At 42.6% G+C, this 13,924-nt stretch overlaps 1 protein-coding gene across 1 annotated transcript in view; it reads right to left on the bottom strand.

The window, feature by feature from the left end:
* The window catches only part of LOC120062214 (mediator of RNA polymerase II transcription subunit 12-like), a 91,504-nt gene that overhangs the window by 15,698 nt on the left and 61,882 nt on the right, over positions 1-13,924 (bottom strand). The window contains exons 27-34 of the mRNA XM_039012015.1: positions 5,160-5,339; positions 4,681-4,752; positions 4,036-4,196; positions 2,860-3,021; positions 2,502-2,613; positions 2,174-2,263; positions 806-915; positions 497-632 (exon numbers count right to left, since the gene is read on the bottom strand). Of these exons, the coding sequence (XP_038867943.1) occupies positions 497-632; positions 806-915; positions 2,174-2,263; positions 2,502-2,613; positions 2,860-3,021; positions 4,036-4,196; positions 4,681-4,752; positions 5,160-5,339 (1,023 nt within the window). The remainder of the gene's footprint in view (positions 1-496; positions 633-805; positions 916-2,173; positions 2,264-2,501; positions 2,614-2,859; positions 3,022-4,035; positions 4,197-4,680; positions 4,753-5,159; positions 5,340-13,924) is intronic.

Below are 13,924 nucleotides of genomic sequence, written 5' to 3'. Positions count from 1 at the left end.
GTTGCACCCCCCTTTGCCCTCAGAACAGCCTCAATTCTTCGGGGCTTGGACTCCACAAGGTGTCGAAAGCCCATGTTGACTCCAATGCCTTCCACAGTTGTGTCAAGTTGGCTGAATGTGCTTTGGGTGGTGGACCATTCTGATACAGACCGGAAACTGTTGAGCGTGAAAAACCCAGCAACTCTGTAGTTCTTGACACACAGTGCACCTGGCACCTACTACCATACCCCGTTCAAAGGCACTTAAATATTTTGTCCAGTCCATTCACCCTCAATGGCGCAGATACACAATCCAATGTCTCAATTGTTGTCTCAAGGCTTAAAAATCATTCTTTAACCTGTCTCTTCCCTTAATTTACACAGTTTGAAGTGGATTTAACAAGTAACATCAATAAGGGATCATAGCGTTCACATGGATTCACCAGGTCAGCCTGTCATGAAAAGAGCAGGTGTTCCTAATGTTTTATACACTCAGTGTAAATCCAGAGTGATCTTACCCGGAGCTTCTTTACCAGGTTCATGTAAGCCCTTTTGTTCTCCTCCATGCTGCCCTGAGAGATGCTGGACATGTCAGCAGCCAGCGTGCCATTAATCAGCACACTCAGCATGTCCAGCACCGTAGTGAAGAGCTCACTGAGAGAGAAAAAGGAAGAGAGCGAGAGAGATGGACAAGGCAGAGTGAGGGAGAAGAGAAATCACACACACGTCAGTCAGGCACTTTTACACGTTAACATTACAATCTTAACAGATGAACACAAGTGAAGTGATGACGTTTAAAATGTGTGAGCAGGTGTGTTGGGACTTACTTGTTGGACTTCATGTCCACTGTACCGCTGCTGATGATGTCGAGGAGTAGCACGGCCCACTCGGTGGTCTGCTGCGTGCTGCGTTGTACCGTGTCAAACATCCCACCTACCTGGAGAGCAAAGATAAGACATCCAATTTCATTTTAAGCCTTCTTCACATTACCCATAAGTACTCCGTTACATTGCGCCGGATGTCATGCATTTCAATGGGGACATCCACAACGGAGTGGAATCGTAACGCCCTCTTGCGAGAAGGACGCTGCATTCGTTTACATTTTCCAAACTTTGCACCGTCTTCAGTCCAGCCAGAGCCCGTTGAAGGACAGGAAGTTACCAAACCGTGGAAGATGAAAATTTGGTTTTCGGTAATAGCTTCATAGGATAGCTAGCAACTTGTAAACAATTACCCATTCCTACAAGTGAGTACTACGTTGGCTTTTAAGCCAATTATATGACTTGTCTCCCATTTAAGTTTATTGTGATGGTAATAGGGCTTGTTTTTGATGATAATTATTAGGTGGAGGTTGCTAGCTACAGTGGCATCTTCAACCTAGCCTCGCTTTTAGCTAGCTAGCTGCTTTGCAGTGCAAGCTAGCTTAACTTGCTAGAACGTTATAGAAACAAGTTGAGGAAAAAGTAACTACACAAAACATGTTTTATTATCACCTGAAACATTATATTTATCCTGTCTTGGATGAAAAAGGTAATATTTTGCAAACTCTCAAAATAAATGCCGTCTCTGACGAGAGACTCTCCTCCATCTTGTATTGCATTGTGAAATCCTATCCTATGCTTTCCTTCCAGTAGAGGAACGAGATTGCATAAAGTTGACGTACGGCGTAATGAAATACAAAAAGGAGCGGCAGGTAGCCTAGTGGTTAGAGTGTTGGGCCAGTAACCGAAAGGTTACTAGATCAAATCCCAGAGCTGACAAGGTAAAAATATGTCGTTCTGCCCCTGAACAAGGCAGTTAACCAACTGTTCCTAGGCCGTCATTGTAAATAAGAATATGTTCTCAACTGACTTGCCAAGTTAAATAAAGGTTAAATAAAAAAAATATTAAAATAACATTTAAATACGCCACGATGTAAACGGGACGTATGCAATTCAGAAACTTCCGTGAAACTTGTGTCAAAGGGCCAGAGAATTTGCATGTATTTTTCTTAATACATTTTCAACCTCTACATCTCTCTGTACTTTTAATGGACAAAACATCAGTATTCTGTAGCAGTAACTAACTGTGTTTGATTTGTTTCCAGAGGTACTTTCTGTACATCTGGCCTTATCTGATATTGGACAATTTACCACTTTCAGGCATAACAGCGAAATCAAATGACTATGATGGTAGTGGTGACTAAGAAATCTCACCAGATTGAGCCGCAGCTTCAGTGCCTCGTGCATCATCTGCTTGGCCTTGCAGTCGTCCTGGTACTGGTCCTCCCGCCAGTTCGTTACAATCTGGAAGATGGAAATGCAGCCAATAGCATCAGTCAGCATGAGATGGCAGATATTGCCAACAGTGAGCACAAGATGGGCAGAATCCTCACTTGTGATGCACACACTGACTTGTGTAAAATGTGCAATGATGTCAATGAAACCTTACGTTATGCACACAGATTTCAAGTTGGGATTTGGGCCTAATAGAGGGTGTGTGGTGGGATAAGAAGATGGGGGAAGAGGCTGTGTTGGGTCTTACCTGCTGCACCTGGCTGTAGAGGGAGGTGAGGAGGCCCTCTCGCTGTTCGTCCTGGCCTTTTAGACAGGTCAGCACCAGAGATAGGAAAGGCTGCTGGCTCAGCAGAGACATGCTGGAAACAGACAAATGTGAAAGCTGGGGCAAAAAATTATCATAATAGAGCAGAGTATTATGCTTTATGGATGAGAGTACAACAATGTTGATAAAATAATCATTATTTACATAACCCAAAATAGCACCTCATAAAGCCCTGTTCTGAAAGAGGGGGCCTGTCCTGTGCTGTGTACTTATGGATCTATACTGTATATCTGTCGGGACCAGGACAAAAAAGGGGTTCCTCGGGAGTGAGTTGTCTGACCTTTTCTGTTTCTGCCGGTCCCTCTCCTTGCGTGAGGAGGATCCCAGATGCTGGCCCTTCTCCAGCTCCTCCCCTGCCGCCTTCAGGACGTGGCCCTGGACTGAGGTGGGCAGCTTGGCAATCAGTGGCGCCACCAGCCACACACCTGACCGCTCTGACGAACTGGGGGGTACACAAAATAAAAGAGATTTTACACTGAGGTTAGATTTCACCAACAATGATATTTTATATAGCCCTTCGTACATCAGCTAATATCTCGAAGTGCTGTACAGAAACCCCCACAACATGATGCTGCCACACCCATGCTTCACGGTTGGGATGGTGTTCTTCGGCTTGCAGGCCTCCCTCTTTTTCCTCCAAACATAACGATGGTCATTATGGCCCGAACAGTTCTATTGTGGTTTCATCAGACCAGAGGACATTTCTCCAAAAAGTACAATCTTTGTCCCCATGTGCAGTTGCAAACTGTAGTCTGGATTTTTTATGGCAGTTTTGGAGCAGTGGCTTCTTCCTTGCTGAGCGGCCTTTCAGGATTGATTTGCACTTTTCGCACCAAAGTACGTTCATCTCTAGGAGACAGAACGCGTCTCCTTCCTGAGCGGTATAACGGCTGCATGGTCCCATGGTGTTTATACTTGCGTACTATTGTTTGTACAGATGAACATGATACCTTCAGGTGTTTGGAAATTGCTCCCAATGATGAACCAGACTTGTGGAGGTCTACAATTTGTTTTCTGAGGTCTTGGCTGATTTCTTTTGATTTTCCAATGATGTCAAGCAAAGAGGTACTGAGTTTGAAGGTAGGCCTTGAAATACATCCACAGGTACACCTCCAATTGACTCAAATGATGTCAACTAGCCTATCAGAAGCTTCTAAAGCCATGACATAATTTTATGGAATTTTTCAAGCTGTTTAAAGGCAGTCAACTTAGTGTATGTAAACTTCTGACCCACTGGAATTGTGATACAGTGAATTATAAGTGAAATAATCTGTCTGTAAACAATTGTTGGAAAAATTACTTGTGTCATGCAAAAACTATAGTTTGTTAACAAGAAATTTGTGGAGTGGTTGAAAAACGAGTTTTAATGACTCCAGCCTAAGTGTATGTAAACTTCCGACTTCAACTGTATTTGTAAATGGGAGGGAGAATTTAGAAATGTCACACACACACACACCTCAACACTGGTTTCGTCTTGCTAGTGTTGTTGCTGTTGGAGGTAGAGCTTCCGGCGCCGGCTGAGCTGTTTCCTGAGGGGTTGCTGGAGTTCATCTCCGCTGACTTCTGGAACACCTCTATGGTGACCTTGGCGATATTCTCCAATAGGGAGTACAGCTCCTGCAGGGAGACAATAAAGACGAGTTCATCCACTTGCACTCAATGACAGGGAATCTATCCTTGACCAAGACGGCTGCCATTACTAGCACATTCTACAGCTACGAAGGGTTTTGACATCAGCCACTTTAATTCTATATCTCTATGGACTCAATTGAACCAGTGGCACACTTGTGAACTTTACAGATGGATTGTATTCAAAATCTATATTTTGAGCAATATCATTGGGCGGCAGACCGCCTAGCGGTTATGAGGTTTGGGCCAGCAACCGAAAGGTCGCTGGTTCGAATCCCCGAGCCGACTAGGTGAAAAATCTGTTGATGTGCACTTGAGCGAGGCACTTAACACTAATTGATATTTTAAGTTACTCTGGATAAGAGCATCTGCTAAATTACTAAATGTAAATGTAATATCATGCTTCATTTTGACTAAATGGCAGTGTTAGTGTTTCGAGGACCTTACAGGACACTGGAGTCTGGTTACGTACGTTGTTTGTACTCTGCTTGATCATGAGCTGCAGTTCCAGGGACGACTGTCTCATTGTCCACTGGTCCATGTTCTAGAGCCGGGAAGATGGGACACAACTTTTAGATGTATACATCACAACAATCGCCAAGCAGTTAAGTTGTCACAGAGAGACTTAGCTTCAAAGTTCACCACTCTCCCTGTAGTACTGCTTTAGTCAGCAGATGGCAGTAATGACATTCAGAAAACTCAGAACCCTCATGTACCCTAATGTGGTCTGGTGAGCTACAGCCAGGGTTCAGAGAAAGTTCACCCACTGATTAATTCTAGCACCCACAACCCCCCATTTCGAATGGATGTGCCGCCTGCTGTGCTCTCTCCGCCATCCCCAACGATCATCTAGGGCTGACACTGATTCACTTACAACTGGCCTCGATGGCTTCAAAGAAGCCATTTCAAAGTAATTTCCAGAAAAAGGTTTTAGGTCTTGTGTGGGCTGACCTGGAGGATGCGTTTGATGCGCTGCCTCTGGGGATTGTCCCCCTCCTCACTGTCCAGCTGGCGGTGAGGGTAGCAGATGAGCTGCAGCAGCCGCTGGGCCTGGATGTTGACCAGCACCGGGTCCTGCAGGGCACTGCTGTCCTCCGACAGGGACTTGAGGCAGCGCTCGCCCACCCACTCCTGATGGAGGGAGAGATGTGTGATGATAGGTAGCGAGCACCAAGGGGTATATACTGAACATTGTTTGGGCCCATTCAGTTTTTAATTCAGTCAATACAGAGAGTGAAATTGAAATTACACTCAATTAGAAAACTCCATTTTGTTTCCTATGAGGAGTTCATTCACTACTTTACCTGAATTTTAACACAATCTACTTGCAGTGAAGCTGCTCAACATCCACATCACATTTGGCATCTAACAGACTCCCATCCAGAGCGACCCACAGAAGCAACTAGGGTCAACGCCCTGCTCAAGTGCATGTCGACAGATCTCCCACAAGGTCAAAAACGGGGACCCGAACCAGCAACCCAGCAGCCACCACCACCAAAACAAACACGAGAAGAAAAAGAGAAAGGAAAACAGGAAAAAAATATGCAAAAAACAAAAGACATCAAGGACAAAAAATACTAATTCATAACAGCAAGGCCAACCGAATGTGTGTGAGTTACATGGCACTATGGCACTATTTACATGTGTGTATGTGTGTTTCCATGTATGTGCACATGTGTGCATTTAAATGAGCATGTGTCCAAACACCTGCATGGCATCAGCCCCAGGCAAACAGGCATTAGCAGTAACAATGCCCCTCAGTGTCATTCAAACTTAGTTTTTGATACGTTTATTTTTTTTACTTTCATCTTTGACTATCATTTTATCCCCCGTCCAGCAACTCCACTCCCACTTCTCTCAAATTCCACATCCCAACCCTCAGCCCATCCAGCTCTATTGACCACCCTCTTCGGATTTCTACGCACCGTACATCTTTCAACTATGCTGTGATGTTTAACATACATTGCCTTCGGAAACTATTCAGACCCCATGATTTTTTATTTAGACATTTTTGCTAATATATATATATATATATATATATATAAATAAAGAAATATCACATTTACATAAGTATTCAGACCATCTACTCAGTACTTTGTTGAAGCACCTTTGGCAGCGATTACAGCATCGAGTCTTCTTGAGTATGACGCTACAAGCTTGGCACATCTGTATTTGAGGAGTTTCTCTCATTCTTCTCTGCAGATCCTCTCAAGATCTGTCAGGTTGGATAGGGATCGTTGCTTCACAGCTATTTCCAGGTCTCTCCAGAGATGTTTGATTGGGTTCAAGTCCAAGCTCTGTCTGGGCCACTCAAGGACATTCAGAGACTTGTCCCGAAGCCACTCCATGCGTTGTCTTGGATGTGTGCTTAGGGTCATTGTCCTGTTGGAAGGTGAACAGTCGCCCCAGTCTGAGGTACTGCGTGCTCTGGAGCAGGATCTCTGTACATTTCTCCGTTCATCTTTACCTCGATCTTGACTAGTCTCCCAGTCCCTTCTGCTGAAAAACATCCCCACAGCATGATGCTGCTGCCACCACCATGCTTCACCGTATGGATGGTGCCAGGTTTCCTACAGACGTGACGCTTGGCATTCAGGCCAAAGAGTTCAATCTTGCTTTCTTCAGATTAGAGAATCTTGTTTCTCATGGTCTGAGAGTACTTTTGGCAAACTCCAAGAGGGTTGTCATGTGCATTTTATATAGACAGGTGTGTGCCTTTCCAAATCATGTCCAATCAAATGAATTTATCACAGGTGGACTGCAATCAAGTTGTAGAAACAGCTCAAGGATGATCAATGGAAACAGGATGCACCCGAGATCAATTTCAAATCTCATAGCAAAGGGTCTGAATATTTGTATTTATTTGCTAAAATGTCAAAAAACCTGTTTTCGCTTTGTCATTGAGGTATTCTGTGTAGATTGCTGAGGATTTTTAAAATATATAATCCATTTTAGAATAAGGTTGTAACGTAATAAAAAGGTAGAAAAAGTCAAGGTGTCTGAATACTTTCCGAAGGCACTGTACAATTTGAATCGAATCCACAGATTGCGAGTTGAAGATAAATACTTTAACAGTATTACTATATTAGTAATTGACTGACCCGGTCTCTACAGATCTCCCAACAATACTATTTATAGGGTCAACTTTATATCAATGCTATGCATTTTTTAAATATACTTAGCTATTTTTATTCCTCCGCCAGTTTTGATCCTTTATATTGGGCAGACAGACCAGTTCCCTACCTCCTTCCGCTGCCACCTGCCTCCTCCATTTTTGGGGTAATGATGTAATCAGTTGGTTGTAATCTTGGATTGAGCAGATCTTCCCATACAATTCTGATAACTCCATGAAATACATAACTCCACCATTCCAATATCATTTAAAAACAAAATACCCTCAAACATATTTTCCATAAATATAGGTCCTTCATTAACCAGCAGATTTGAGTCAAGCCATAATATTGGTTGTAATATTTGTTCTATCTTTTCAGGGGGATGAAATTGAAATTGTAGCCAGCTCTGCAATGCTTGTTTGAAAAAGAGAGATACTTTGGAAAAAAATATAATTTAATTAATCGAAAATGAGACACGGCAATCTGAACAAAGGCAAAAAGGTAATTTTCTTAGTAATCTACTTGAGAACCATTTAGGGTTCAAATGAAACTTTTGGATAAGTGAAGCTTTTAGAGAGAGGTTTAGTGCTTTTATATTTAATAACCTCAACCAACCCAGTCCATATTCATTATATTGACAGGCACACTATCTTGTCTGGTTTAGCTTCCCCAATAAGCAAAATATTTTTTGCTCATAGGATTTGAAACATTTAAATCATCAGGAGTAGTTTTCTATTGAAATTGTTTGTGGAGAGCTAATTTATATATTTTGTGATAAGAATACCAAATATGTCTACTTCACCATCAGCCCATTTTATAGGTAAACTGCACGATAATGTAACAGTTGTATTTTTTAAAGATCCAAAACGTAATATTGTACACTTATTATGTTTTAGTCCAGAGAGTCCAGAAAAGTTATCTTCAATGAGACATTACAGGGATCTAGCTTGCAGACTTAATATAAAACTTGAATCATCGGCTTACATGGACACCTTTGTTTTTAAGCCTTGGATTTCTAATCCTCTAATTTTATTTGATCCGATTTTAATAGCTAGCATTTCGATGGCCATAACGAATAGATATGGTGACAGCGGACACCCTTGTTTAACACCTCTTGACAGTTCAGAACTCTGAGAAGTAGCCGTTATTTACAATTTTACACCTGGGGTTGCTATACATTTACACATTTTATAAGAGGCATTTATAAATAAAATCCTGTCTTAATTTATCAAAGGCCTTTTCAAAATCTGCTATAAATACTAGGTCTGGCTTCTTAGAGGTTTCATGTTGTTCTATATTTTCTCCAATGTATCGTCCATGTAAAAAACCTATCCAATCAGGATGAACAATACACAGTAAAAACCTTTTCATTCTTAGTGCTATGCATTTTGCTAGTATTTTTACATCACAACATTGAAGTGTAAGAGGCCCCCATTTTGTTTTAGATAGACTACATCTTTATATTTGCCATCTGGGTCCATCTGGGTCTTCTAATAATAGTGAAATCACTAATTGACTGAGTTGTTTTCTTTACCATTGTACACAATCGGTTGACAAAGGCTGGGCATACTCCCTTTTATTTATGTTAAGAGCACATTCTGATTTACAAAGACTGCCTGTTAAAACTCGGCAACTACCATTAAACAATATGCTTCTCTGTGGAAAACACAAGTAATGGGCATGACTCAAGTCTTATAAATGGTAGTGTTGTGGAGGAAAGGAGTGGAGTAAGGGGTGGGTCAGAGGAAGGAGGACCATCCTCTGAGTATTTCAGAAATATTGAAATTATGAAACATAAAAAGTTAACCTTTTTAGATAAAACTATAACTAAATATATTCACGTGACCAAATAAATGATTTAAAACAGTGATGCAATGGAGGTTATAAGAAAGTTTTTATGATAATACACAACAAAGGACGAGAGGTGAATAGGGAATTAACGATCAATGGAAATAGTTGTTTTTCAGTTAAACATCTGTTTAGAATCTGTGTAGGGGTTTCAGTCCTGTACTCATAGCTACATGTGGCAAGTTCTCATTGGTTCAAATTGAGGACAAAGTGAGGGAAATTATCTCAAAGAAATTGAAGACGGACCACAGGAAGATTGAGGTGGAGCGCACCCACAAAACTGGAAAAGCCACCACCGGGCCAGGTGACAGCCCCAAGCCGATAGTTGTCAAGTTCCTGAGGTTCAAGGACAAGGAAGCTGTTTGGGAAAGAGCCAAGATCTTGAGAGGAAAGTATATATGTATTCCTCAATGAGGATTATCCTGAAGCTGTGCGCCAGAAGAGGAAACATGATCCAACACACCTCCAGGCTGTGAAAGGGCTATTTGACCAAGGACAGCAATGGAGTGCTGCATCAGATGACCTAGCATCCACAATCACCTGAGCTCAACTAAATTGAAATGGTTTGGGATGAGTTGGACCGCAGCGTGAAGGAAAAGCAGCCAACAAGTGCTCTGCAAATGTGGGAACGCCTTCAAGATTGTTGGAAAAACATTCCAGGTGAAGCTGGTTGAGAGAATGCCAAGAGTGTGCAAAGCTGTCATCAAGGCAAAGGGTGGCTACTTTGAAGAATATATTTTGATTTGTTTAACACTTTTTTGGTTACTACATGATTCCATTATTTCATAATTTTGATGTCTTCACTATTATTCTACAATGTAGAAAATAGTACAAATAAAAGTAAATCCCTTGAATGAGTAGGTGTGTCCAAACTTTTGACTGGCACTGTATATACACATACATAAAGTGCCTTCGGAAAATATTCAGACTCTTGACTTTAACATTTTGTTACGTTACAGCCTTATTCTAAAATGGATTAAATAATCCTCAATCTACACACAATAGCCCATAATGACAAAGCGAAAACAGGATTGTCCGTAGATCTCTGAGACAGGATTGTGTCGAGGCTCAGATCTGGGGAAGGGTACCAAAACATTTCTGCAGCATTGAAGGCCCCCAAGAACACAGTGGCCTCTATCATTCTTAAATGGAAGAAGTTTGGAACCACCAAGACTCTCCTAGAGCTGGCCGCCTGGCCAAACTGAGCAATCGGGGGAGAAGGGCCTTGGTCAGGGATGTGACCAAGAACCTGATGGTCACTCTGACAGAGCTCTAGAGTTCCTCTGTGGAGATGGGAGAATGTTCCAGAAGGTCAACCATCTCTGCAGCACTCCACCAAATCAGACCTTTATGGTAGAGTGGCCAAACGGAAACCACTCCTCAGTAAAAGGCACATAACAGCCCACTTGGAGTCTGCCAAAAGGTACCTAAAGGATTCAGACCATGAGAAACAGGATTCTCTAGTCTGATGAAACCAACATGCACATTTGTGGCCCGCTGGAGGTCATTTTGCAGGGCTCTGGCAGTGCACCTCCTTGCACAAAGGCGGAGGTAGCGGTCCTGCTGCTGGGTTGTTGCCCTCCTACGGCCTGTCTCCTGATGTACTGGCCTGTCTCCTGGTAGCGCCTCCATGCTCTGGACACTACGCTGACAGACACAGCAAACCTTTTTGCCACAGCTCGCATTGATGTGCCATCCTGGATGAGCTGCACTACCTGAGCCACTTGTGTGGGTTGTAGACTCCGTCTCATGCTACCACTAGAGTGAAAGCACCGCCAGCATTCAAAAGTGACCAAAACATCAGCCAGGAAGCATAGGAACTGAGTAGTGGTGTGTGGTCACCACCTGCAGAACCATTCCTTTTTTGGGGGTGTCTTACTAATTGCCTATAATTTCCACCTTTTGTCTATTCCATTTGCACAACAGCATGTGAAATTTATTGTCAATCAGTGTTGCTTCCTAAGTGGACAGTTTGATTTCACAGAAGTGTGATTGACTTGGAGTTACATTGTGTTGTTTAAGTGTTCCCTTTATTTTTTTGAGCAGTGTACATACACATACATACATACATACATACACACATATATATATATATATATATCTGTGTGTGTGTGTACACATACAGATATATACACACACACATATACATTATATATAAACATACACATTATATACACACATTATGACCTCCCGGGTGGCGCAGTGGTCTAGGGCACAGCATCGCAGTGCTAGCTGCGCCACCAGACTCTCTGGGTTCGCGCCCAGGCTGGGCTGGGTTCGCTCCCAGGCTCTGTCGCAGCCGGCCGCAACCGGGAGGTCCGTGGGGCGACGCACAATTGGCATAGTGTCGTCCGGGTTAGGGAGGGTTTGGCCGGTAGGGATATCCTTGTCTCAGTATGTAAAATGTAATAAAAATGTATGCACTCTACTGTAAGTCGCTCTGGATAAGAGCGTCTGCTAAATGACTAAAATGTAAATGTAAATATATATATATATATATATATTTGCCATATCCCTGTAATACTTAGATCTTATGTCAAGTGTTATTGAAGTGTTGTGGTTTCAAGGTCACATCTAAAGCCTTTTCTTTTGGGGTGTTGCTATAGGCCACCAAGTGCGAACAGCCAGTATCTAAATGATGTGGGTGAAATGCTTGATAGTGTATGTGATGTAAAGAGGTCTACTTTCTTGGCGACCTGAATATTGACTGGTTTTCATCAAGCTGTCCACCCAAGAGGAAGCTTCTCACTGTAACAAGCGGCTGGAATCTGGTTCAGGTTATTAACCAACCTACCAGGGTGTTTACAAGCACTACAGGAACAAGATCATCCACACGTATCGATCACATTTTTACTAATACTCAAGAACTTTGATCTAAAGCTGTGTCCGTACCCATTGGATGCAGTAATCACAATATAGTGGCTGTTAAGTTCATGTTTTAAGTATCCCTATATTTCTGTTATCACTCAGTCAAGAGTGCGCCTGCACAGGGAGTCTTGTCGTCGATGGACCTAGCCTTGGGTGTAATGGCTACCTTTGAGTGTGTTCATACGGTATAGTAAACTTTGTTAAACTGGAACCTTCTCATTGTGTCATTTCGAGTTAACAGTGGCTACATCCAGGAAAGCCAAAGTTCCAAATGCTGGGGCTAAAATAGTTTATAAAGAGATTATACAAAAGATTTTGCTGTGACTCTTATGTGGATGATGTTAAAAATATTTGTTGGTCTGATGTGAATAATAAGGAGCATCCAGATGCTGCACTTGTTGAATTTATGAAATTGCTTTGTCCAATTATTGATAAACATGCACCTGTTAAGAAACTGACTGTTAGAACTGTTAAGACTCCATGGATTGATGAGGAATTGAAAAACTGTATGGTTGAAAGAGATGGGGCAAAAGGAGTGGCTAATAAGCTTACTGCAAATTGAGAAATGATGTGACGAAACTCAACAAAAATAAGACATTGTATTATGAAGCCAAGATCAATGATATAAATAATGATGGGGGAAAAAAATAGCACCTTAAATGAAATTATGGTAAGAAAGACAAATTCAACTCCATCTCTCATCAAATCAGATGTCTTATTCATCACAAAACCATTTGATGTTGCCAATTACTTCAATGATTACTGGTGGTGTGCTAATCCCGAAAGAGAAGGATGCGACAGACATCAGTCAATTCCGACCAATCTCCCTTCTCAACGTCGAAGGGAAGATCTTTTTCAGTATAATAGCACAGAGGCTGTCCACTTACCTGGAGAGGAACAAGTACATTGATACATCTGTACAGAAAGCAGGCATTCCTGGTTTCTCTGGTTGCCTGGAACATACTAGTATGAGATCCAAACAGCTAAGAAGGACAAGAGAGACCTCTGTCATCTTCCTCGACCTGGCCAATGCCTTTAGCTCAGTTCCCCATGAACCCCTCTGGGAATCCTTCAACTTTTTCCACGTACCAGAACCCATCACTACACTGGTAAAGGCCTATTTCCAAGACCTGCAATTGTGTTTCACAACACCTGACTTCACAACAACATGGCAGCGCTTGGAAGTGGGCATAATTGCAGGCTGTACAATTTCACCTCTGGCCTTCACTATGGCCATGGAAGTCATCATCAGGGCATCGAGATGGGTGGTCGGCGGTGAGAAAACTAAGGAAGGGCTCCGTCTCCCACCTATCCGAGCATACATGGATGACATGACTACACTGACCACCACTGCAGCATGCACCAGGCGGCTACTTGCAAAACTGCAGGATAACATCAAGTGGGCCCGGATGAAAATCAAGCCAAGCAAATCTCGAAGCATCTCCATAGTCAAGGGACAGCTTAAAGATGTGAGGTTCTGCATTGGAGATGACCCGATACCAACGGTGTCTGAGCAACCCGTCAAGAGCCTGGGTAGATGGTACAACGACAGCCTCCGGGATAAAGATCAAGTGCAGCAAGTAAGACAGGACATCTCCGACGGTCTTGAGAACATCAACAAGACCCTACTGCCTGGGAAGCTCAAGCTTTGTTGCCTACAGTTTGGACTTCTCCCCCGGGTAATGTGGCCACTCACCGTCTATGAGGTCCCAATAACAACAGTGGAGAAGATGGAGCGAACCATTACCTCATACGTGAAGAAATGGCTGGGTGTCCCACGATGCCTGAGTAACATCGGCCTCTATGGCAAAGGGGTCCTTGAACTACCTCTTACAAGTCTAACGGAGGAGTACAAGTGCTCTAAAGTAAGACTTCAGATGACATTGA

This window comes from Salvelinus namaycush, chromosome 17 (genome assembly GCF_016432855.1).
Source record: "Salvelinus namaycush isolate Seneca chromosome 17, SaNama_1.0, whole genome shotgun sequence".
Classification (NCBI taxonomy): domain Eukaryota; kingdom Metazoa; phylum Chordata; class Actinopteri; order Salmoniformes; family Salmonidae; genus Salvelinus; species Salvelinus namaycush.
This window is presented reverse-complemented; position numbering and strand designations above follow the sequence as displayed.